At 41.2% G+C, this 27,849-nt stretch overlaps 1 protein-coding gene across 6 annotated transcripts in view; it reads left to right on the forward strand.

Annotated features, from left to right (window-relative positions):
• Positions 1–27,849, forward strand: part of LOC126278068 (lipase 3-like) — a 154,992-nt gene that overhangs the window by 29,409 nt on the left and 97,734 nt on the right. For 5 of the 6 annotated variants that reach the window (XM_049977895.1, XM_049977899.1, XM_049977893.1 and 2 more), the window contains exon 2: positions 11,157–11,272. The exons of the other annotated variant lie outside the window; for it this stretch is intronic. In XM_049977895.1, coding sequence (XP_049833852.1) covers positions 11,165–11,272 — 108 coding nt within the window. In that variant the 5' untranslated portion in view covers positions 11,157–11,164. The remainder of the gene's footprint in view (positions 1–11,156; positions 11,273–27,849) is intronic. 6 annotated transcript variants of the gene reach the window in all.

Consider the following 27,849-nt stretch of genomic DNA (forward strand, 5'->3'; position numbering starts at 1 on the left):
CTTTCATGGCAAGCCATGCTGGGCTTACATTTATGCAAGATAATGCCGACCACACATGGTGAGAGTTTCTGATGCTAGTCTTCATGTTTGCAAAACCCTACCTAGGCCAAGACGATCGGCGGATATTTGAGAGAACTATTGGGGCATTATGGGCAGAGCCCTCCAAGCAGCTCGGGATTTTGATGCTAACGCGCCAGTTGGACAATTTCTCATTTTACTCCTCGGCAGGACATCCAACAAGTCTATCAGTCAATGCCACGCTAAATAACTACCTGCGTAAGAGCCTGACGTTGACCAACGCGTTATTGGGTTGCTCAGTTCCTGAAGCCCTCAATCTTAAATACAGAATTCAGTTTTTCTGAAATGGTACCCATTTGCTGTCTGTACATGCACATCACATGTCCCGATTTCCGTACCTTTCAAATAACTTCCTCGTTGTGTGTTCTTTTTTTATACTCAAGGCGACTATGTGTTTTAATCTCTGCATTTATACACTACTTTCCATTAAAATTGCTACACCAAGAAGAAATGCAGATCATAAACGGGTATTCATTGGACGGATGTATTATATTAGAAGTGACATAGGATTACATTTTCACGAAATTTGGGTGCATAGATCCTGAGAAATCACAAGCCAGAACAACCTCCTCTGGCCATAATAACGACCTTGATACGTCAGGGCATTGAGTCAAACAGAGCCTGGATGGCGTGTACAGGTACAGCTGCCCATGCAGCTTCAAGTTCATCAAGAGCAGTGGCTGGCGTATTGTGACGATCCAGTTGCTCGGCCACCATCGACCAGACGTTTTCAGTTGGTGAGAGATCTGGAGAATGTGATGACCAGGGTAGCATTTTCTGTATCCACAAAGGCCCGTACAGGACCTGCAACATGCTGTCGTGCATTATCCTGCTGAAATGCAGGGTTTAGCAGGGATCGAATGAACGGTAGAGCAACGGGTCGTAACACATCTGAAATATAACGTCCACTGTTCAAAGCGTCGTCAATGCGAACAAGAGGTGACCGAGACGTGTATTCAATGGCACCCCATACCATCACGCCGGATGATACGCAAGTACGGTGATGACGAATACACGCTTCCAATGTGCGTTCACCGCGATGTCGCCAAACACGGATGCGACCATCATGATGCTGCAAACAAAACCTGGATGCATCCGAAAAAATGACGTTTTCCCATTTGTGCACCCAGGTTCGTGGTTGCGTACACCATTGCAGGCGCTCCTGTCTGTGATGCAGCGTCCGAGCTGTAGTCCATGGTGCTGCAAACATCGTCGAACTGATCGTGTAGATGGTTGTTGTCTTGCAAACGTCCCCATGTTTTGACTCGGGGATCGAGACGAGGCCGAACGATCCGTTACAGCCATGTTGATAAGATGCCTGTCATTCGACTGCCATTGTTACGAGGCCGTCGGGATCTAGCACTGCGTTCAGTATTACCCTCCTGAACCCACCGATTCCATATTCTGCTAACAGTCATTGGATCTCAACCAACGCGAGCAGCAATGTCGCTGTACAACAAACCGCAATTGCGATAGGTTACAATCCGACCTTTATCAAAGTAGGAAACGTAATGGTACTCATTTCTCCTCCTTACACGAGGCATCACAACAACGTTTCACCAGGCAACGCCGGTCAATTGCTGTTTGTGTATGAGAAATCGGTTGGAAACTTTCCCCATGTCAGTACGTTGTAGGTGTCGCCACCGGCGCCAACCTCGTATGAATGCTCTGAAAAGCTTCTTCTTCCTGTCGGTTAAATTTCGCGTCTGTAGCACGTCATCTTAGTGGTGTAGAAAATTTAATGGCCAGTAGTGTAATTACATACTAAGTCTCTGACAGAGGTTAAGTGATGTATGCCGGTCGACGTGGCCGAGCGGTTCTAGGCGCTTCAGTCTGGAACCGGGCGACCGCTACGGTCGCAGATTCGAATCCTGGCTCGGGCATGGATGTGTGTGATGTCCTTAGGTTAGTTAGGTTTACGAAGTTCTAAGTTCTAGGGGACTGATGATCTCAGTTGTTAAGTCCCATAGTTCTTAGAGCCATTTGAACATTTGTTCAGGTCGCTCGTGGTTTTCATCATCTTCATGACCTTCTTCGAAACGTTTATATTACTCATAAACCCTTTTTTCCTCAGAGCAATTTCCAAAAAGCAATATTTAAAATTTCAAAATTTTTTCTGAACTTGAGTCCGTTCTTACATCAAAATTTAATACGAATCCAATGATCCATTTTCATACAATATAAACAATCACCGATACACCAAAACACATGTAACTTTCTTGACAGTTGGCAACAGATCAACTATTCGATGTGGTAACACTAAACAGATACTTTTCAGTCACGCTTGCCAGCTGTCCGAATCTAATAAAACGCGCGAAATGACATAATTCGCGCTATTTTTTGAGGACATCTCTTATATCGTAACACAGCGCCTTCTGTAGATATCGATATTACTTGTAAATGCTGAAACACTTGTATAATATTTATTTTGTCGTTCTTGAGTTTACTGTATTTGCAATATCTATTCTTGGGTGGATTTCACAACGAAATGAATGTTTTTGAAAGATACAATTATTGCCTTCGACTGTTTACGTTATTTGTTTATAAAATGAATTTATTTCAGCCCTCGACCTTTTCAAGGGGAAAGCTGCAAAATCTATATCTGATATTTTTAAAAATCATTAATTTTTAGATGCACTGAAGCGCCAGATGTTCGAAGGGTTCCGCTTGAAAATGACTGAAGGACGAAATTACAGCTGTGGCCTTTAGAAATAAATAAATTTTGAGGGTCGAGGCGACAGTGGTTTTAAACAAAACTGTGTTTGTAATTCAATGTTTGTTATACGATGACTGAGGAGGTTACGCAGGTTATCAGTATCATTTTCTTTTCTAATTATTCTGTTCGTGAATGATACGCAAGAAGTATGATCAGTGTTACACCTTACTATCACAAATAATTATGCCGTTGCAATCCGTGCTCAACGTGAATTCATAAGGACTAAAATATTCATTCGATTACTCCCGCAGTCATATTAATCAACTGCGCCATTGTATAGGCAGGTAGAGTTATGAACTAGCAAAGATATAGTGAAATCACAAAGCCCACTGATTCAACTGTTAAAAAGGAAGGAAAAAAGTTGTATTTAAATATGTTTAGACTGTGCCCCATACTTGATAAATAAACGCCATATTGTTACCCAAAGCATCTATGTGAAGCTATTTACCCATATATTCTTCCCTCTCTCCCTTTCTCTCTTCACTCGGTAGCCTCTCATTTCTTTGTCCATCCTGCAGCATGTCGAAGAAACTTCTCATGGAATTTGTAAATGTTAATTAAGCTTCTGAAGTTCGTTTTATCAGGAAAGATTTCTATGTGTATGCCTATTTCTTTTAGGTCGTGAATTTTTGCCAGCCATTCGTTTCGGTTCTTCATCGATAAACCAAAAATGTGAGCGATCGTAAAATTCTAATCGTCATTTCCTGATTGTACCTACGTTGTTTTCTTCAACTTCCTAAATTTTCATTATGTCTATACAATGTGAGTCTTTATGGTCTTCGTAGCTTTGCAATTTTTCATTCTCTCACCCAAACGTTGTCGAATCTGAGGATTAAAGAACGACCAGTCCTGATCTGATTCCTTCCACATAATGTGTCTTATTAACTTGGAGTGCGACTTCTGCCTTTACCGCTACTTCAAGGAATTTCTATACTTTCTACACTGTTTCTTGTCTGTTATTCTCACATTGTCACCAGCAAATGCTAGGCAATAATGAAGATTTTATTTCGAAGACATAGCTTTAGGTTCATTTTGCCACTTTATAATTAATCTATGCAGAAGAAATTCGAGCAGCACTCTCTGCTTCCTGTCTTGATCTCAAATAGTGCTCAAAATTCGATCAAAAATTTAACTACGTTTTATCAGTTACTTTTCTATTTTTATGAAACTGAATTTCCTCTAATACGTTATATACTGTCTGTTTGTCTAGGGAATTAAATGCTTTTATTAAGTCAACAAAACTAATTCCTGTTTATTTGGTTTCGGCAATTTGATGGATAATTTTAAGGCTCAGGAATCGTTTTATACAAGATTCGCTTTCACAAAACCCTACATAGTGTTCTCCAATAAAGTGATTTGTTTCTCTAAACTACTCAGTCAGCGACTTAGAAAGGATATTGTGACTCGTCTAGAGTAAGAGATTTCCTATATGTTTATAACTTATTTGTCACCTTCCTTGCGAAGTGGATGGCTTGATGTGGACTTTCATTTTTTAAGATCTTCTCAGTTCGACAGGAATACTGCTACATTTCTTCAAGACTTTGATCCTATTTTCAACATCTTGGCAGTTGTTCCGTCTTCTCCTGGAACCTTGTTGTTTCTCTAACACTAAGTTATTTGTTTGACCTGCAATACGAGAGGTCCAGAATCCTCATTCGGAATAGACCTCTCGACAATGAATTCGTCATTTCGTGTTTAGCAGTGTAGTAAATTTTGAAAGAAGACCTCAAAGAAGTTGCCGTTTTGTTTGTAATTCGTTTCCATAGTTCCATGTCGTCATCTGAAGCGTAATCTGTGGATTCAGGTTTTTGAAATCTTTTTTAACATTCTTTTCAAGACAAAAAGAAATTAATGACATTGTTTGCAAGTGATCAGTGATTTAGATGAATGGGAAAGTAGAATATTTGAGCCAGACCTGGATTCGAACCCGGGTATCCTATTTAATAGGTATATTCGTTGACCACTACGCCATCCAGCCACAGCAGTCACAACAACTCCACTGACCATCCTAGTACGCCTCCTGTTGGACTCAAATTCTCAACGTATCCACACACCATTAATGTAGTGACATGTCTGAAAGTGCACTATATCATTCAGTCACAGCGGTCAACGCAACTGCACGGACTATCCGATCACGCCTCCGTTTGGACCCAAATACTCAATTTATCCACACATCACTAATGTAGTAACGTATCTGTCCGCCCCTTGTAGCTGAGTGGTCAGCACGACAGAATGTCAATCCTAAGGGCCCGGGTTCTGTTCCCGGCTGGGTCGGAGATTTTCTCCGCTCAGGGAGTGGGTGTTGTGTTGTCCTAATCATCATCATTTCATCCCCATCGACGCGCAAGTCACCGAAGTGGCGAAAGACTTGCACCCCGGGGAACAGTCTAGCCAATGGGAGGCCCTAGTCGCACGCCATTTTTAAGTAACATATCTGAAGAACACTAGACCATCAAGTCTCAGCGCTCATCGCAGCTGCACAGACTAACCTAGTACACCTCCCTTTGGACCCAGATTCTCAACTTATCCACACATCAATGATGTAGTGACATACCTCAAAGTACACTACACCATCCAGCCACAGCGGTCATCATAACTGCACAGATTACCACAGTACGCCTTCTGCTGGACTCAAATTCTCAACTTATCCACACACTACTAATGTAGTGACAAAACTGAAAGAACAGACACCACATATACAATTAAGTTGAAGATACCACATTTATAACTAAGGTGAGGGTGACCAACGGATCGCTTCAGTGGATGCACACCGCGCTCGAACAGTTATGGGAATCGGCGGATTACGGCGATCGCTGAGGATGATGGGCGAGGGGCATTACATTAGTAGTGTGTAGATAAGTTGAGAATTTTGGGCCGACGTGCGGCGTGCTAGGATAGGCCGTGTGGGTGCGACGACCTCTGTTTACAGGTGGTGCACTGCTCTGCCCGTCTACCTAGTGAGCGAGAGACCCGCGTTCGAGTGCCGGCCAGGCACAAATTTTCATCTTTCCCCATTGCTTTAAATCAATGCCCACTGGCAGCTAATGTCATTAATTTCTTTCTGTCTTCACTAATTCATAATGGCTTGGCATTGGCATTGTGTCTGTTCTTTTGGACACGTCCGGAAAAAAACAGATACCACACAGATAACTTTCTTTTGGCCAAACATAGTTATCGGCAAAATCGCGAACATCCTGGAGGTATCCAGAATGATATTTTCACTCTGCAGCGGAGTGTGCGCTGATATGAAACTTCCTGGCAGATTAAAACTGTGTGCTGGACCGAAAATCGAACTCGGGACCTTTGCCTTTCGCGGGCAAGTGCTGTACCATCTGAGCCACCCAAGCGCGCGCACACACACACACACACACACACACACACACACACGCACACAGAATAGAAAATCCGCAATCCGGCCAGGAATCGAACCCGGGGCATCGTGATCGAGCCTCAGCAACGCTAACAACATAAGGACTTGAAATGTAGAAACATTAACACATCGAAGCTGATAAAAATGTTTCAGTAAAATCACTCTTACTCGACCTTAAACCGTTCAGTTAAGAAAATTACGGTTAATTAATGATTTTAAATAAGTTTATTAACTGTTATTTAATAAAGATTAATGAAGATAACTAAGAAAGTATAAGGTACAGAATCTAAAACACGTACTTTTTTTTGTAATATTACGAATAGATCGAAATGTTTTGTTTCATTCTCTGTCTGTCGTCCCCTTTGTATCGAGGTGTTCATGTTGGTTTATGTGAGCACTGATGTATGATTTTGTGCTGTCGGAAGTATATTGAAAAAAGAAGTTTCAGTATTTCATTTATAAAATGTATAGTTAGTGTCCTTAATTTGTGTATATGAGAGAGACTAATCCAAATCAAATACTCAAGTAATATGGATGTATTTCATAAAGAAAGCAAGGAAAATCTTTTTCCCCTAAGGCAGACTGTGACCTTAATAACCTGAGATTTTCTCATAAGGAATTAGCGCGTTAGCGAACGATACGCTGCAGCCCCACGTCAATCGATTGCGTTCAAATCAGGCTACAATCTCTGGACTGTATTGTTCTCTTGAAAACCTTACGTAAAAAAGAAAAAAACTGACACAAATGATAACTATGTTCAATTAATAGATAGCAATGGACGTTTTAGACAAAGATAGAAAATATTAGCTTGAAAATTTCCCGCCAACTGTGATAAAGTCAGAACATTACATAAAAATAATAGAATGGTTCCTTTCATCATATACGATTATCAATCATTTACCGGACTAGAACTTTACGAAAGCTTAAAAGAGAATCACGTACGAATATTCTTAACTAGGCTAGGCATGTGACGTCTACTTGAGCAAGATATCTGCGTATCAGTCACGTGCCTGAAATACAATTAAACAAGAAAGTACGAGGAGCACGACATTGCGACAACGCCACAAATGTCGCTGTCCAACGTGGGGCCCCATTCAACAAAGAAGAAGATATGGTAATTATTACAACTTAATAATGCTGTGGAATGTGAACTGTGATGGACATTAGCTAAGTGTTAATAACTGGGCTTGACCTTATAGTACATGTATTATATGTGATTACTCTAAATTATTTTCTGTTCCATTCCCTCAGTTTATTCCCAGTTGTGGACTGACTGAACCCCACGAAAATTTTATTAGTGAATAAATTCCTTGATGACTGACGTGTGTTTGATCTGAACAGCCGCGTCTATAATAAGATAAAAGTCGTTGGTACTCAGACATCTTGCCTTTTTTGCAGTACTTTAACATAATCAGTTGTCATGCAGCGTAGATTAACTTATATTAAATAAGGCAAGGTAGTAGTTTGTGATAGTAATTACAGTGACTGCCGACGTTCAATTATTAGACGTGTCGCGGAATTCCAGTGATATGAACAGCATTGGGGAGACCAGCTGACGTGTTTTTCCATTACGATTGTAACAGTTGTAGCTATCGTAATAAGTATTTATGGAGATGGTAAAAACTGTAGCTATCGTAATAAGTATTTATGGAGATGGTAAAAACACGAAAAGAGAAGGTGGAATCAGATAGATTAATCTATCTAGGATCACGAGAAAATTTAACCGATTGTGAGAAATCTGAAGTACAAACAAATTAATTATTAGCGAGGCATCGAACTCAGATTCTGTATACATGTATACATGTTAGGACATGGCGAATTACATTCTGGAAGTGTTTTACCTCAACTACCCGACGATACAGCGGTAGCTGTAGTAAAATCAGAAAATGTGATGAACTGGGACAGAATGTCTGATTCTTTTACCGCGCTTTTTATGAGACTGGAAGAAAGGGATAAAGAAAGGGAAAAGAAACAGCGGAGAGAGATAGAAAAATCTTCACCGACTTATAATAGATACATAATAAGGTGACTGAAGTAAATAAGAAATACCAGGGCCCACCGGGGCTTGTAAACCAATTAAAGATGAAAGTTGAACGTTTCGAGGAGGCTCAAACGAAGGTAGAGACAGCAGTAGAATCTATAACCATGAGTAACGACTGAGATCATGTCAACAGTTCAAAATGCTAGTAAAAGATTGAAGCGCTGAGAAAACTAAAGAAGAAATCAAGGCGGAATTGAGAGAAATTAAAGACAAAGATATTTTGGAAATTCCCAAATGGCAAAGTGGAATTGACCGTAAGTTCTAAGTTATCGGAACTGAAAGTCTGACAGCCAGCAGTAAAGAACCGAAGGCGTTTCTGAGTCCATGAAAGACTAGTGAAACCGATTGTGATGTGTTTAAATTGGCGATATATGGGAACGAACAGCCTGTGTTTAATCCATATTCAGAGCATGGTAACGAAATTCAAAATAGTGTTTCGTCACTGTCCTTAACCAGAACAGGGTATACTTAAAATTAGACAATTTCAGATATTTCCCTTCCGAAAACGACTTTCTTCATCCGCTAGCATTAATTTAAAAAATTTGGGAATGTATTTCCCAGGTCGTGGAATGAGCACCATAAGATACATTTTATGGTATCCCATAAAACTGGAGATGCTGCGTTATGGACAAACAATGCCGCTGAATATTGTCAGACATACAAGTAATTTGAACGAAGGTTTATATCAAAATTTTGGTCAGCAAGTAGACGAGAGATTTTACGGAAATAAGTTTACAGTCCAGAGTACTATAACCCAAAGAAAGGTAGTTCGCGAAATGTATTAATGTCACAAGATACAGGGAAGAACCCATTTCACATAGAGCGGTTCTACATATCTTAAAGACCAAATTATCTGTCAGTATAAGAAAAAACTCATATATGTACCAGATATGGATCTCGAGCAATTTATGCCAATCGTAGATTCAACAAGACATAAAACAAAGTAATGATAGTGGTAATAACCATAATTATTCTAACGAGAATTCGAGAGGAAATAATAATAACGGGTACCGCAATAGTAGGGGTACTCAGAATTTTAACCAGGATAGGAACAGTTACGGTATGGGCCTGGTAACGGTAATTGGAACTGTAACCAGCATTTCCGTCCGTATCACAATCAAAATTATATTAATGGAACGTAGCCTAATTCAAATAGAAAACGTAAATACAATGTCAATTTCATTTTTAATCACAATAATAATGTTGATAGGAATTTCTATGCAGAATAGAGAACCAATAAATTAGATTCTTGGCAGCCGTCTGCTGTTGTGGTCGCGAAATGCTGAATCAGGATAGCAGAAGGAATAATTTTAAGGAGTCATAACCTGTTAATATACTTATTGATACTGGGGCTACAGGTTCAGTCACGAGTATGAGTTTATGCAAGCAAATCAGTGTAGGTCACAAGATTCCGGTTTTCCTGGTACAGAGGTGTAATATCATTGCAGTTGTTTGGGGAGAGAAACACGATAATGGACCTCGAAACATGAGTTTTAGTTACAGAAAATAGCGGTGACATTGTAAAGCTGGAACTAGTTAAACACTCAGAATTATGTAGTAAATATTTTCAGCTTACTGACATTAAATGTCTCGAACCCAATATATTACACTTAACTGAGGAATTTAGTTTACATGACTCATCGCATTAAAAGGAAGCAGAATTAGATGATATCATTAGACATAAAGTAACCAAATCTGAATATCTCTCGATTGAACGCCTATTGTTGTCGAGGTACATGCGAGTCTTTGGCCAAAAACCTGGCGTGATAAAAGATTATGTGTATCATATGGAATTTTATCCTCGTAAAACATTTTGTAGAACACATTATCCTGTGTAAGACTAAACCTAATCAAATACTCAAGTAATGTGGATGGATTTCGTAAAGAATAGCAAGAGAAGTGTTTTTCCACTAAGATAGGATAGATTTTTTTGTAAATAATTAACAATCTATCGTATGATACGCTGCAGTGCTACAGTCAGTTGTCTGAGTAATATCGATTGCATTCAAATCAGGCCACGATCTCCGCATTGGATTGTTCTGTTCAAAACCTTTGAAAAACAGAAAAAGACTGACGCGAATGATAGCTATATTTAAATAACAGTTAAGAATGAACGCAGGCCGGTGTGGCCGTGCGGTTTTAGGCGCGTCAATCTGGAACCGCGTGACCGCTACGGTCGCAGGTTCGAATCCTGCCTCGGGCATGGATGTGTGTGATGTCCTTAGGTTAGTTAGGTTTAAGTAGTTCTAAGGTCTAGGGGACTGATGACCACAGATGTTAAGTCCCATAGTGCTCAGAGCCATTTGAACCATTTTTTAAGAATGAACATTTTAGCCAAAAACTGAGAATATTAGCGCACACGTTTCCTTCCAGCTATGATAAAGCCAGAAGGTTACAGAAAAATAACAGTGTGTTTATCTGAAGATATACGATTCACGCTCCGGGCTAGAACTTTACGAAAGCTTCACTGAGAACCACGTACGAAGATTCTTAACTAGGCTAGGCCTGTGACGCCTCCTTTATTGAGACATCTGTGTATCAGTCACGCCCGTCAGACACAATTAAATAAGAAAGTACGAGAAGCAGAACAACGCGACAACGAGCAACGCGCACCACAACGATGACGAAGAAAAAGACGACAGGCGGGAGACGGCGAATCACACCTGTTACACTACTGCCCCTTGCTATGAATACTGTAGTCATTTTATGTAGATTCCTCGAGTGTTCGTAGTTTTTGCATGTTGTAACTGGCCGTGGTGGCTGAGTTACTGCATAACACAAAACATCGAGAGTTACAAAACGCTGGTCTTTCGTAACAGCCGGGGAGCGACCGTGTGCAAAATTGCAAAATTACTGCCCCCCCCCCTTTTCCAGTACTACGTGAGTGCAGTTAAACAGTTAAATAGCACGGAAAGTCGACTAGTGACAAAGAACTGGTATTCGACTTACAGGGGTCGCCATGGAAGCGGTGAGCATGCTGGCTGCAGCGGCTGCCCTGCTGGCCCCGGGGATCAACTGGACGTTGCCCAACGAGCCGCCCCTGGACCCCGCCTTGCTGATGTCGACCGTAAGTACGACCAGACGCTGGGCGCCTCCTTCTGGTGGATGAAGCTTCCTTTCCCCATTCATCTTGTGCTTGGCGGTTGCGGCGTCCTCGTTAGTTGCCTGCATTGCCGTCATGGTAACTTATGTTATATGGAAGACAACCCCTAAACAGTTCATAGTAATCAGTTTCAGTCCATGTTGATCACCATAGATCTGCCTCCAGTCACCCTGTGGCATTGCCGTTTGTCCCATCCACCCATAAAGATTCGAGATTTTATTCCTAGAGTATAAGTGACATCAGCACAGTGAATAGCGTGGGAGCTTGAACGAACAACTGTAAACATCAGACGTTATCCCCGATGGTGAGTGTTCATCGGAGGTGAGGGGTATCATCTGGAGTGCCCCAGGGAAGTGTGGTAGGCCCGCTGTTGTTTTCTACCTACATAAATGTTCTTTTGGATAGGGTGGCTAGCAATGTGCGGCTGTTTGCTGATGATGCTGTGGTGTGCGGGAAGGTGTCGTCGTTGAGTGACTGTAGGAGGATACAAGATGACTTGGACAGGATTTGTGATTGGTATAAATAATGGCAGCTAACTCTAAATATAGATAAACGTAAATTAATGCAGATGAATAGGAAAAAGAATCCTGGAATGTCTGAATAATCCATTAGTAGCGTAGCGCTTGGCAAAGTCACGTCGATTAAATGTTTTGGCGCAACATTGCAGAACGATATGAAGTGGGACAAGCATGTAATGGCAGTTGTGTGGAAGGTGGATAGTCGTCTTCTGTTCATTGGTAGAATTTTGGGAAGATGTGGTTCATCTGTAAAGGAGACCGCCTATAAAACACTAATACGACCTATTCTTGAGTACTGCTCGAGAGTTGGGGATCCTTTTCAGGTCGGATTGAGGGAGGACATAGAAGCTATTCAGAGGCGGGCTGCTAGATTTGTTACTGGTAGGTTTGATCATCAGGCGGGTGTTACGGAAATGCTTCAGGAACTCGGGTGGGAGTCTCTAGAGGAAAGGAGGCGTTCTTTTCGTGAATCGCTACTGAGGAAATTTAGAGAACCAGCATTTGAGGCTTACTGCAGTACAATTTTACTGCCGCCAACTTACATTTTGCGGAAAGTCCACAAAAATAAGATAAGAGAGATTAGAGCTCGTACAGAGGCATATAGGCAGTCCTTTTTCCCTCGTTCTGTTTGGGAGTGGAACAGGGAGAGAAGATGCTAGTTGTGGTACGAGGTACCCTTCGCCACGCACGGTATGGTGGATTGCGGAGTATGTATGTAGATGTAGATGTAGACATCAATTCGACCAGTCAATTGTGGGTATATAGTGTTAAGTAGTAGATGTGTGAAAGTAGTGTGACAACGTTGTTGTAACAAACTGCAATGCAGCAACATCGCTAAACCCTGCAAAACAACTGAACAGCATTAGCGAACCATGATTTTAGTTTCAAAACGTAGATTTGTCAGACATGAGTCTGCACAACGCCACCATTTTTTGACGTAAACAACGATCTGCAAGGTTAAACAAACCATTTTATTCGCTGCAGAGCACTATTGTTAAAACATCTGGACTTGCACTGTAGAGTTATGTAACATCTGTTAACAAATGCTTTGCGATGTGGGAATAGCAATCCAGAGGCAACTTTTTCACTCATCTAAGCTAGTAGCTACTTGATGCTGTATCAGTGTGCACTGTAACGAAAAACATCTGATTCTGCAAACGCACAAACCATCCGTAACATACAAAATATAATTCGGCAAATTATAATTAGTCGCCTACATCCATATGTCATATTATTTTATTAGTGCTACACAGATTTTGTGATTTTCCTCATACAAGTTTACCTTGTTCCTGTGATTTTCCTCATACAAGTTTACCTTGTTCCTGTGATTTTCCTCATACAAGTTTACTTTGTTCCTGTGATTTTCCTCATATAAGTTTACCTTGGAACAGAACGAGAGCTATTCTTTACGTGGGTACGAAGTAGGCATAGAAAAAAGCGTTAAACAGTGGAAGTAATCATGATTTATGGCAGAAGCTGTGAGCATTAGACATAAGAGGGGGATGACAACGCATAACTGTACTTTAATAGAAAAATACCAATAAATTCTAGAGACATGATGTCAAGACAAAATTACAATTTTTCCTGCATGGGAACAATACTGTGGCAGCAAGAGGCGTATTGGACAAAAGTGGCAAAGAAGTACTGCAAACCATCTAGAAGAAATATTAAAAAATAGCGTATAAGGTAGAATAGGCCAACAGCAAAACAGATTATCTAATGAACCAACTGCATGAACTATTGCAATAGCTTCATGTAGTCCTATGGATCGGATTATAAAGCAGGATTTTATTTGGATTTGTAACAAAATAGACATGTGTGACTACCTAACATCAAACTATGACTTCTGTATGCAAGAAAAGACTACCAGATAAACAATATTCTTATTTGTAAACAACGATAAGGCTATTTAATGTGGATGAATTCCAATTGTAGAATACGTATATATAACAAATTTACATGTCCAGGGGTGAACTAAGGTATCGGTCACCAATTTATCAGTTTCATTGTTTTCCCTGGTACGCATCTAGTGCTTATAGTTAAACTGACGGTATTCTAACTGCTGCAGTATGGACTGTATTCATCGCAAGATGCTGAAACGTTGTAGCTATGTTCGTCAGTCGGTGTACTCGTGGAGTATTCTATAAAATAATACTACCACATTCTACCACCGGGTGAAAATATGGCACTGTAAGCAGTCATAATATAAAATGCTTTTGTGATGTCAGTATGTAGTTTGTCTCTTGGTAACGCATGACGAGTTGTTTTGTGAAGCGATCGTTGGTGTAAATAGTTAATAAAGTTCAAATTTTCCATAAGAAAAGCTATGTTTATTGAAAAGAAAGACGGTCCTCTGCGATAAAGTTGTTTTATCAGAAAGGCAGAATAGCAGCGCTGCATTGTGGGAATATGGCCAACAGGAACAGCGGCGAAGAGACTTGATATAAATAAATGAGCCAAATAATTTTGAAGAAACAATAGAATTAGGTACCGCAGAAGGGAGATGGTAGTGGCCCATTTCCGTGGCAGTTGTTGAAGCTCCTGTAGCTATAAGCCAACCGTGCAGCACATGCCTTGCATACCACAGCCAGTGCTCAACCTGTGTCACGGGATTTGTCTCTTCCCTGGTCAACAGTTCAAAAGATTTTGGGGCTCATTTTACGGATGACATGTCACCAACTAGTATTCTTTTGATGGACGAGGAACATTTCACTCTGCATGGTGTCGCGACGCACAGGACTGTCGCATATTTAGTCCTAGGTTCTACTCCGCAGCATGTTGTGCAGGAACATCCACTGCACTGAACTTATGGGATTACGTGGTGAGATTTCATAGTTTCCTTGATTCTCGGTCCGTTTCACTTCTGGGAGATGACACCTCTCGTCTCCGTTAAGTGTAGAGTGACATCTGCACGTTATAAAGACCTCCTTGTGCAAAACTTTGCAATCTGGGAAGGCACCACATTTCACTTGCGAGATGAAAGATTTACTGCAAGAAACCTTTGGTAGTGACCGCATCATCTCTAGGCAATTTCAAGACTTGTGGCCTCCAGATTCCCCTCCCCCGTTCTTAATCAATGCGACTTCTGATTGTGGGGATATTCGAAAGAACGTGTCTGTCAGGGATGTATCAGGACTTCCTGGTCTGAACATATCGTTCTGTTTACACGCTATATGCTCTGATCAATTGTCAACCATGCTGCATTACGGATGCAGCATGTTGCTGATTAGGAAGACCATACTGAACACATGTTATAACTAGTGATCATATCATACTAAATGTGTCAAACCACCATTATCGTGTGTGATGGTTTCTCCTCTTTCTCTGCATCCGCAACATATTCTGACTGCTTACAGCTTCATATTTTCACCTGGAGGCAGAAAGCGTAATATTATTTTTCCAGCAGCTCCAGGAGCACACCAATTAATGAACATGTCTATAACGTCTTAGTGTCCTGCGATGAATACAGCCCGCACTGTAGCACTGAGAACACCGTCAGTTTAATTATGACCACACAGTAGAAACATTTACATCCTCCTCTGCTAGAGAATATCGTTTTAATTTATGACTTACGCTTGTGTGAAGGACTGTGTGTGTTTGACCCTGTGGAGGACTCTCTACATGCATTAAACGCCAAAAAAGAGTATTCACAATGTGCTCCACTGACGTCTGGCCCAATCGCCTAGATGTGGTGTCAACTAATGAATGACTTACAGAACAGCTGCTATATGGTGGTTTTTACCAGTTTCCTGCCGTTTGCCTACTAGGGAAATAAGAGTACCCAAAATCTGACTGATGTGCAAGTAAATCTTCCAGACGATCAAGGCTGAGAAAAGATTATAAATTTGTTCTATCTGCCTATCTTTGCCCGCGAACTGTGTGGAGGCTGTTAACACAGCTTCCAATATGGATGACGTATGCACGTGCTACATTTAAGCTGGAGAAACATATTTTTTCTCAATCTGGAGCATTGTTCTCCACAGTATTTACAAATGTAGATATCGCCAAATTAGCATTGTTTCCTGCAAACAATGATATTCCATAGGTCTTAAGAAAAAGAGTCAATGCATCAAACAAACTTAAACGAAATGCTAATAAAGAATCTGAGTATAAAACATATATGTAGCATTATTGTTGTAATTTAATTGTTCTATAGCAATAGAGAAATAAACATGGCTCCCATATTGCCACAAAAGGGGTAGTGGATGGCAGTATGCTTAGAATGGTAAGTGTAGTGTATGCAGTCTTTGTAGTAGATGTCCCACATCTTCTACGCGTGCTAGTAACAAAAGGAAAGGCAGTACTGTTGTGACACATACAAATACACACTGGATTACATTATAGTTGGACATGGGAGACAAGGAAGTTAAGTAGACATTTTGGATATTCTTCATAGTTTACACTACATTAAAGGTACAAAGTTACTAAAATTACAAACATCCTAAGACTATAGTTATTTTTTGATAAAGTGAGACACTATACATCAACATTCTGTACTGAGAAGTAATATGTAAATAGGTCAGCTCAATATGAAGACTATGATTACATCATGAGCTTAATACTCTTTTCGAAAACATTGCCCTGTGCTATACAGTTCTGTATCACCCATTAGCGAGTTGGCATGCCAGAGGCAAATTGTACACTCCACTTAGCTAGCAGCGACTCATTACTGTGTCATGGTATAAAGCACAGGAAGATATCGATTCTGTTAATACTCATAGCATACCGACCATAATTCGCTGACTGCACCCATACCTCATATTACAGTGATTTATAGGTACACTTAGAAAAAAAACGGTATATTCAGGAAGTAATCGGAATCTGTAATAGAAGCTGGGCAGCTTTGATATAAGTTCTAGATGTAAGAGGGAGATGACACCACATATGTGCACTTTAGTAGAGAGGAGATTATGCCTTCTAATTCTACATGAAATTACAAAGTTCATGTGTCAGATAAACTATGTACACTGTGCCCTCAAATAATATTATGCAACAGTTTAGGAGGGACATGACATCACATAATGGAATGCAAGCGTGTATTAGGCAAGAGTGTGATCCTCTAAGAAACCATCAGAAAACTTAGCCAGTTAGTGATTCCTGCGTGGGATCACAATCTTCGAATACATTGTGATTTTGCGGTATGAATCGTTTTAAATCGAAAGAATGCTATATAAGCGTCACTTAATGCATACAAACTGCTGGATTTCCTGCCTAGCTGTGTAACGCTACGTGGTAAAGTATATGTAAGTTGTTTGTCATAATACACAGTCTGCTCACAGATGATGAGGTTGTCTAGAAGAAAGCAGTGCCAGTACACTGTAGCAAACTGCGGAAGGTCGGAGATTGGTACAGAGATAGATGTAAATAAATGTAACATGATGTCCATACATAAGAGAAGAAATCCTGTGCTGTACAATTACTCTATTCGTTATATCATGTAGCGATCATAAGAATAGGAGAGAGAGGCTAGGGTCTGTACAGTTATACAGACAATTATTTTTTTCTTCTACACTACGTGAGAAAATATTAATAATACTGCCACGACATAATGACAGCCGCCATGCACTGTACAGTGGTTTGCAGAGTATGTGTGTGCTTTTAGATGTGCGTACATAGGAGAAGCACTCCAGTACTGTTCATTGCGCTATAGGTGGAAACAGTAATAGCCATATGATACCTAGGAGTAACCATCAAGACAGACATACAGGGTCTACATAAAGTCCGAGGACACTTCCAATTATTTTTGCACAAGAACCAAGCATTGTACAGATATCAGGCACTTGTCATTTTGAAGAGAAACCCTGAAGGTGTTTTTTGTGTATACCGCCACAGCTAAGTTTGGCAATTTGCCGATAGTCAGCGCTAATCGCAAACATGGCGAATTCAGGTGCGGAGCTAGCTTTCTGTGTATTGGTGCTCGATAAAAACAAGTGTGCTACCGCTGTTCAACGGACGTTTAGATCCAAGTACAGTTAGGAACTACTAACAAGGAAGGCCATTGTATGGGGGCGTTGTATAAGGTGGGTCTAATTGGGAAGCTGGAACATTTGTCAATGGCGAGAATCATGGAAAGGCAGTATCATGGAGCAGTATTCTAACTTTAGTTCGAATTCAATACTCAAATGACTGGAGGATGTACTCTTAATGGATTGGATGGCGTCTGTATTACAAATCCCACTTCATTTGGTACTTAGAAGTGTAGTTATATTAACGGTGTATTTATGTTTTGCGCTGCGGAAGAACCTGCTTTTCTTCATTTTTTAATATCGCTGTTAATGCATATTGAACGAGACTAATATGGGACCACATTATGTAAAATTCCGCTTTAAAATCATTTTGCTTGTAATGGGAAGCATAACAGCGCTTTCTACCGACAGTGGGCATAGCATTGAAGATGCGATGGCCAGTACTTTTCGTGTTGCCTGTAGTTGCAAAGTACAGAAACTAAATTGCAAATATATACCACAGAAAAAATTCAGCTAATGATCTTAGGAGAGATGTATTATCTCTCTGATCGCTATGATGGACTTAAACGAGGGGAAAGGAAGGTCAGTTCCTAGAGACAAATGCAGCTGTTTTACTAGCGTAAGTGGGTTCGATGTCCAAGTTCGTCTCTGCGAAACACGGTAAAAATACTATTTTTTCTAGATGGGGAGGACCATACAATATTGGTACAAATGCTGAGTAGCATATCAGTAAAATATAAAAGTACACTCCTGGAAATGGAAAAAAGAACACATTGACACCGGTGTGTCAGACCCACCATACTTGCTCCGGACACTGCGAGAGGGCTGTACAAGCAATGATCACACGCACGGCACAGTGGACACACCAGGAACCGCGGTGTTGGCCGTCGAATGGCGCTAGCTGCGCAGCATTTGTGCACCGCCCCCGTCAGTGTCAGCCAGTTTGCCGTGGCATACGGAGCTCCATCGCAGTCTTTAACACTGGTAGCACGCCGCGACAGCGTGGACGTGAACCGTATGTGCAGTTGACGGACTTTGAGCGAGGGCATATAGTGGGCATGCGGGAGGCCGGGTGGACGTACCGCCGAATTGCTCAACACGTGGGGCGTGAGGTCTCCACAGTACATCGATGTTGTCGCCAGTGGTCGGCGAAAAGTGCACGTGCCCGTCGACCTGGGACCGGACCGCAGCGACGCACGGATGCACGCCAAGACCATAGGATCCTACGCAGTGCCGTAGGGGACTGCACCGCCACTTACCAGCAAGTTAGGGACACTGTTGCTCCTGGGGTATCGGCGAGGACCATTCGCAACCGTCTCCATGAAGCTGGGCTACGGTCCCGCACACCGTTAGGCCGTCTTCCGCTCACGCCCCGACATCGTGCAGCCCGCCTCCAGTGGTGTCGCGACAGGCGTGAATGGAGGGACGAATGGAGACGTGTCGTCTTCAGCGATGAGAGTCGCTTCTGCCTTGGTGCCAATGATGGTCGTATGCGTGTTTGGCGCCGTGCAGGTGAGCGCCACAATCAGGACTGCATACGACCGAGGCACACAGGGCCAACACCCAGCATCATGGTGTGGGGAGCGATCTCCTACACTGGCCGTACACCACTGGTGATCGTCGAGGGGACACTGAATAGTGCACGGTACATCCAAACCGTCATCGAACCCATCGTTCTACCATTCCTAGACCGGCAAGGAAACTTGCTGTTCCAACTGGACAATGCACGTCCGCATGTATCCCGTGCCACCCAACGCGCTCTAGAAGGTGTAAGTCAACTACCCTGGCCAGCAAGATCTCCGGATCTTTCCCCCATTGAGCATGTTTGGGACTGGATGAAGCGTCGTCTCATGTGGTCTGCACGTCCAGCACGAACGCTGGTCCAACTGAGGCGCCAGGTGGGAATGGCATGGCAAGCCGTTCCACAGGACTACATCCAGCATCTCTACGATCGTCTCCATGGGAGAATAGCAGCCTGCATTGCTGCGAAAGGTGGATATACACTGTACTAGTGCCGACATTGTGCATGCTCTGTTGCCTGTGTCTATGTACCTGTGGTTCTGTCAGTGTGATCATGTGATGTATCTGACCCCAGGAATGTGTCAATAAAGTTTCCCCTTCCTGAGACAATGAATTCACGGTGTTCTTATTTCAATTTCCAGTAGTGTAGAATTGCAGCCGAAAAAAGGGCTGTATACATCTGTGCATTAAAAATCGAGGCAGTAGCGCTAGTTGTAATATCTAAACTTGTTGGTCAAGTGCTATGGACCCAGTGTGGGGCGGCGGGTGGAATAATAGACTGGGACTGCACAGCTGCCACACTTTGTAGAGGTTACAGAACAACCTCCTCTCTACAGAATTCATTCACTTACTACATGTTTATCAATAATAGGTACCGTAATTACTCCAGTTATCGGCAAGACCAATTTTAACTGGCTTCTTTCAAAGTCAACAACACTCTGATATTTCGACAAGAAATCTATGCCAATTAAAACCTCAATACTGAGATTGTTTACAATTAAGCATGGATGATCAATTAAATTACCATTAATGTTAAAGGGCAGCAAAGCTTCTTGTTTTACCGTTTTTGACGCCTTGCCAGTAGCACCAATTATTCTTAGTCCTGGTACCCTCATTGCTGTAAGCTTGTCTTTACCTGGTAATGCATCAAAAAAGGACTGAGATATCGCACTCACCTCACTTCCACTGTCTAAGAGACAACGTACATTGATACCCACCATATTCACTATTATTACAGGGTGACTTATTCTAGGTTGTACAGGTGGTTCCTCAAACTCATCCAATAGTTCCTTTTGGATTTGTCTCCAACTAAAGTGATCGACATCTGTCTTCATTACATTTAGGTCAAAGTGTGTAGGGGTTTCCTGGATTATATTTTCAGCTGCCTTTTTCAGTCGGTCTATTAATTTTAAATTGAAACACCACATGACTTCATTACATTTAGTTTGCTGAACATGACCCAAATTACTGTAGTCTGAGCGATTCTGCGCCTCCAGACTGGGCATAACACTAGTTACCGCTAAACCACTTTCACTATTATCGTCGGGTTCCTTCTCAAGTGACAACTGGTAACAGCTACTGGGTTCATCGACCCACAACAGGCTATCCTCTACATTCTCACTTACCTCCTGTCCTAAATCTATTAGTACAGTATCAACATCCTGTACAGGCACTTTAGATAAAAGCACATCATCCTCATCGTAAATATAAGCATGAATTTCTTCTGCTTCTTCACCTGACAATTCAGTATTTTGTAGCTCTTCCCTACCGTTACACTGCTGCGCCTTCTCTTTCTCTTCCCACTTAGAAAGCGTCTCTAACACGGTATCTATCAAATACTGTGAGTGGTTTAATATTTCTGCAGTAACATTGGATGCTACCGACCCATCATCCGAATCCTCAGTTTGAGTATTCTGATCTGTCATACTAATTACTGTAATTACTGGCTTAGGAAAAGCAACCGCCTGGTGAGCGCCAGTATCCTCATAGACGTGAACTAGTTTTCCAGCCTCTGCCTACTACTGTTACCTTTATTTGCATTATAGTTAACTGGCACAGTATTGCTTTCAACACTGTTGTTTACTTGCACATTTTTGTTAGGAACAAAATTACTATCATTTGGATGCCATTGTTGGTTCTGGTAATTATTTCTCCAATTCCTAGCTTTGTTAGGATGGCGAACACCTAATGTTCTGATGTTTACATTGTCATTCTTCTCGTTCTTAAAATTACTATTAGTGTTATTACCATTTCTGTTATTGCGTGCTTGCTCCTCATTGGCAGCAACACGCTCTACACGTTCCAAATATTCAATGAAACGATCCAGATTGTGTCTAGGGGCATATATAATTCTAGTTTGCCAATACCATGGCAGTTTGGCTTCAAGACCTAGTATTATCATTTCAGGTTTCAGCTTTTCGGCCAAATGTGACAAACGTGAGATCCATATCCTGGCAAACACTTTAATAGATTCCTTGCCTGCATTGAAGCGTTTTCCACTCCAAAATTCTCTCAACACTTCATTTTGTTTATTGCTAGACCAATACTCATTAAATAAAGCTGTTTTAAATTCCACTAATGTTTTACACTTCAACATAGCTTCAGCTGACCAAGGCATGGCGTCACCCGCTAAGTGGCTTCTAATAAATGAGATATTCTCTCGTTCAGACCAAGTTGGTGGAATCACATCTTCAAAACCGTTCCAGAAATCTAGCGGATGGATATTTTTATCTTGATCGAATCTCAAGAACTGCCGACACCCGATAAAAGCACTACCATTAACAGAAGTTACTGAAGCTACTTTACTCTCAATGTTAGCAATGTTAGTACTAATATTTTCTACTCTCATTTCAACATTGTCTACTCTTTGCACAATATGAGTAGTAGCAGTTTTGATTGCGTCTACTTCTGCTTGACATATGTTTACTTTTATATTAACATCTTTAAACCTATCTGAGCACAGTTCAGATTCCGCCTCGATCTTTTCTGTTAACTTGTGCCTCAGCTTCGCATCTTCCATTTGGAAGTATTTTCCAACCTCAGCAGCTTCGGATTTTACTGTTTTATACATCTCAGATAACTGTTGAGCAACCATTTTCTTAATATCCTCATGGTTGTAATCAATTTTATAATTTAAACTGTCCAAATCCTCTTTCAACTTATTGCAGCCAGTCTTGAAGGAAGTTTCTAATTGAGCTTTATTGGATTCTAATTTATTGTACATTGCCGCAAACCGTTTATTAAAATTGGTTTGGCTGGCCACAATCCTGTTATTTACCTCAATTATATCAGATTTTAACTCAGCTGTCATTCTAGCATTACTGGCTGACATTTTTGCATTACTGGCAGCTATTGCTTGTAAAATTACATTTAAATCAATAGCCCAAGTATCTTTGGGTTGCTCACTAGCTGGCTTCTTATCACACTCAGGTGACGAAAAACTAGCTCCAACACCATATTCATCAAAACTAAATGAAACTTCTGATTGATCAGTCATATCTAACTTCTCCTTTTTAAACTCTACCATCTCTGATGACTGTTTCATTTTTAAATCATCAGAGAAACTATCATCCAATAACTTAACACTTTCTGATTTCTGCTTTACTACAGGGGTCTCTACTATTGAACGTTGCCCTTTTTCACACTACTGTCAGGAGACACTAGTTCGGATTATACTTTAACACTACTATTTTCATGCATATTTACACTTGAACCATTGTCTGGATTTACAGTTCCTTCAACAGGCATAGGTCCTCATTTAGGTTTAACTTCTGTTTCTTTTTGCAGTTCCATCGCCGACAGTCTTTTAGTGCAGGTTAGTAAAAGTTTTAACAGCTTTTCACTTAACTTAGTTCCTTCTGCACGACGTATGGCGTTGCCGGCGCGGAGTACCAGGATTACTGATGTGACACGGTGCGTTGAACTGCAGACAGCACCTCTATAACTGCTGTGTTGTGGTCGTAGCCCGCAACAGCAGACGCGGCTCCGGTCGCTCCGACAGCTGACTGCTGTGCGGCGAGACTGACTTCTTGCGATGGAAGCAGTGCATCTAGACTCAGCGCCAGCTCCGTCAATCCAGATGCGTTGTTAATACAATTGCGTCGTCCACATGCACACGTAACACTGTCTATCAGTGTTCCATTGCTCAGTTGCCTGTCGCATGTCACTTCCGTATCCGAATATTTAAAAACCACTTTCACTTTTACGCAGTTTGATTCATGGCCGATGCTCCATATGTGGGACGGCGTGTGGAATAATAGAATAAATGTTTTGTTTCATGGTTACGCGTATCCCGAGTAACTTATTACTGCATCCGTGGCTGTTTATATCAACGATACCGACGCGACGCGACTCCCGACACAGGTGGTGCGCTAATCAGCGTGTGGAGAGAACTGGGGCCTTCCTTTCTCCCACAGCGTTCTTACATATAAAGCCGCGGTGCGGACGGCTAAGGGAACGCCTGATCAAATCTGCTCTCCCAACTAGCCGCTGGGCTAGTAATGCACCACTTTAAGTTATCAAATAAATCATTGCTTCCTTTGCTGATGGCCGATGAAGCTCTCAATTTAAATTGCAATCAGCACACAGGTAAGTAATCATAATAAAAGTCTGACGTGGCTAAGTCAAATATTTTGGGTGAGATAATTAATTTAATTACACTACACGCAGCAGACGAGCTGTGCACTTGTCCTTTGGAGATACGCTAAGGCTATAGTTTTATGGTTATTCAGTTGAAACTTCTCACATCTTTATGATTATAGCGGTCTCCCTTCTACTTAAATTTAAACATCCTAGCTTTATTTATTCGCTTATTTAATCTATCTTGCTTCCTTAATTTCTAAGACAAAAACCAGAAGATCATGAATTTCAACTAAAATTTTAATTTGTGAGATCCAGACTACTGTTCCTACTAAATTTTATGCAAGAGGAAACTAAATATAAATTTTTAAGTTTTTAGCTCTTTTCTGTTGCGCCAATGATTTTTACAGAAAAATGTCCAAATTTCGAAAATGGTTAAAGTTATTGAACTGATATTCAATACATATTGATTTAGTATTACTCCTGACATGCTAGAAACGTTTCAGGTTATTTACTTGACTTTTAAAGTGTTGCGCAACATTTATGACGTCAGAGCTAGTTACAGCGGACTGGCTGGCACACAATGGAAAGACTGATGTGAGTTTTATAAGGCGTGAGGAGGCTGCTTCCCTACACCAGCTCTGTTTAAACAAAATTTAAACACCCCTTTATATACACAACAGAATGCAACAATGTGTGCAGTGTGACATGCAATTGCCTGCAATCAGTCTGCCATCACAGAATGATGAGCTTTGGTATCGTCGTATGACTAGGGCCTCCCGTTGCATAGGCCATTTGTCTGGTGCAAGTCTTTCGATGCGACGCCACTTCGGCGACTTGCGCGTCGATGGGGATGAAATGATGATGATTGAGACAACACAACACCCAGTCCGTGACCGGAAAAAATCTCCGACCTAAAAGGGAATCGAACTCGGGCCCTTAGGATGACATTCTGTCGCGCTGACCACTCAGCTACTGGGGGAAGATGGCTCTGGTATATAGTTAGCTTTCATAAAAATCGGTACTGTGCCAGAGTGATGGAATGTTGACAGCACTTCATTTCTGGAAATTTTTCCAACGAATAAGAAATAAATCGCACAAAATTATTAGTGCCTGTTTAAGAGTTTGAGCAGCTCCCTCCACACATGGTGGCCACTGCACATGACAGCACTAGTAGGTGTTGAATCAAGCAAAGGCTGTATATTCCTTGAGTGCTAGGTAAGGGAGCATTAGCCTGCATGCACACACTCATACAAGCAGCTGCACTGCCTCTGTCTACTACAGCGAAAGCTGGCCATGGCGTGCAGTGGTTGAGAACAATGCAGAAGCTGGGCACCATCAGCTTGGTGCAGTAGATAGCGGAAGAAAAGCTCCTGCGTTTTGCTTCTATTAAGTAAAGACAGTTGTTATTGTTCCTATCCTACCCCAGTGGTGGCGGCATCAGCACAAGGGCAAAAAATAGTTTACAGTGTAATTTAGGGATGTCTTGTGTGCACCCAAGTGGCCCTGCTGAGGTGGTAACACTGGTGCCTGTCAGGTCACTGGAGTAAGTGGTGTCACGCATGGTTAACAGTCATATGGGTACCTATCTGGGTCTGTGGAGTGCTGTTGGCAAGCGGGGTGCACTCGTCCCTTGGGAGAGCAGTCCACTGACCAAAAGCCCCTCGAAATCCATCTCCAGTAACGCCTGTCGGCTAAGGATGATGCGGCTATCGGTCAGTATTGTTGGGTCTTGCGAGGCCTGTTCAGACAGAGTTTTTAATTTATGTGTGTGTAACATAGATGTCTTCAGAAATGCTCCTACTTGGATGTTTTTAATTCCCTACTGATTTTACACATCCACAATAATGTCACTGTGTAACAATGAAAATACAAATAAAATACCTTCTGCACCATCGTAAACTTTTCTCCATTTAATATCAGTTGATAACTTGTAAGATATTGCTGTTTCTCAATCTGTAAGCTTCATTACGGAAGCTATATTTAACATGTAATGGCCATAAGAGCGTATTTATTTGTGAATTATATAATTGATTGCAATTATAATACAAATATTGTAAATTACTGGGTAATCGTGAAGAAAACTTTGTTTAAATGTATTGGGAGGATCCTACCCCATTCTGTGGCATCTATTAGTCAGGCCTACTAGATGAGTGGTGTGCCAAATGAGTGTAATTATTATTCGTTCATCAGAAATATTTTCGCAATTTATCGTACCCACTGCAACTATGCTTGAAATATGAGCCCTAGTGCCTATCAGTTAAACTATAATTTATTCTCGTCTTTACTTCTTAACGCAATGGAATGGATAACGCATCTGACTAATAGCTTGTGCACATTTCTGATGGACTCAGTACACCCTGGCAAGACCACATTTCCTTTCTGTGGAATATATTTTAATCAAAGCTTGGACATCCCTGCAAAAAAATGGAGGTAGTGGTAAAATACCTCAGCAAAATGGCTACCGAGTACTCAATAATCAAGACCACTATTTGTTTCATATATCTCCTCTTTTATTACAATAAATTTGCAAAATTTCTTGCATTATGCTTAAACACAATAGTTAAACAAGGGAATCTCCACCCAATGGGCATGACATAACATAATCATTTTACTATTCTATGGTCTCATAATGTTTCTGTTTATTGCTAATGTGCACTTTCTCGATTGGTAAGGAATCTTTCGGTGCTTCATTCTCTACCACACTCTCTTAACCTCATTCATTAGCAACATACCGAATTTACTCACTTCCGTGCTGTACTAGGAAAAATCATGCTTGACCCACCATATATGAAACTAATTCGCTACTGTCTCATGCAAATCACACAGATTAAATACACAAAATAAATCACACTGGCAGTATAAAACACATCTCAAAAACAAAATGTTTGGTTATCTACTCGTTCTGCTTTCCCACGTCAACAATAGTCATCCCAGATTCACACCTTATCGACCCACGTAATAATTTTCCTACCACAAACTCTGGAGGATTTATGCACATCTCCCTGTGCAATGCAACCCACATGGTGTTGCCAGGTAGATGGCTGAGTCACCTTAATTCACTCTCAGAGTATCTGAATATCAAGCTGGCGTCGCACAAATCTATCTCGTAATGTAAGTTTTGGTATCTTATTTATTTTACACACGTATCCTCAACTGAATGCTAGGACAAGCACTTCTAATTCTTTTTATTGTCTCATAGTAAGACTGAGACTCACACTGTACTCACCACGTGGAAGTGCTTGTCTCTATTTCAAGTTCTTCACATGGAAATCTTAATTATTTTCAACTTACATTTACATACGCAAATATTTCATCTTAATACTACCACACGCTGGTATTTCGTCTTATAATTACAACACGTGGTTTCTTTGCCACTTCCGAAAAATCCTATGTCCCCAGCACATCTTCACACCTCAGGAACCAGAGACAGAGTGCTAAAATATGGCTGTTCGTCAGGTCATCCTGGCATCCGCTTCAGCGTATTAAATAAAATGATGTTATTATACAAAAAACGCTGTTCCGACAAGAACAACGAAGTATGTTGTACATCTTTTCTATGTCGGGCAGTACTGTACCCTTTCAGTATCAATAGCATTGACGAAATGGCAGTAGCTGTGCCGTTATTTATATTTGTGTATGGAGTGTCTCTGTCACGCTGCAAACAGAAAGAGCACAGCAGCTTGAGTCTTGAAAGAGTGCGTAAGTGTTTGTTCGGTGCTCCCACAGACACAGTGTGTAGTTATGACCGGTCTAATGTAGGCACATCTACTGTATTGATTAGCGAGTATCGAGAGAAAGCTCGGAGTGGACAGCTGGAGGAAGCTGCTGTTCCGACTAATGCCTGTCCCATAATTATCCGTGGCTCTGGAGACGATTCTTAAGACTGTTAACTAACAGAATATAACTAATATTGTACAAGTATTACCCAACGACATTTCTTTAACAAACCTTAATG

The sequence above is a fragment of the Schistocerca gregaria genome, chromosome 6 (genome assembly GCF_023897955.1).
Source record: "Schistocerca gregaria isolate iqSchGreg1 chromosome 6, iqSchGreg1.2, whole genome shotgun sequence".
NCBI lineage: Eukaryota > Metazoa > Arthropoda > Insecta > Orthoptera > Acrididae > Schistocerca > Schistocerca gregaria.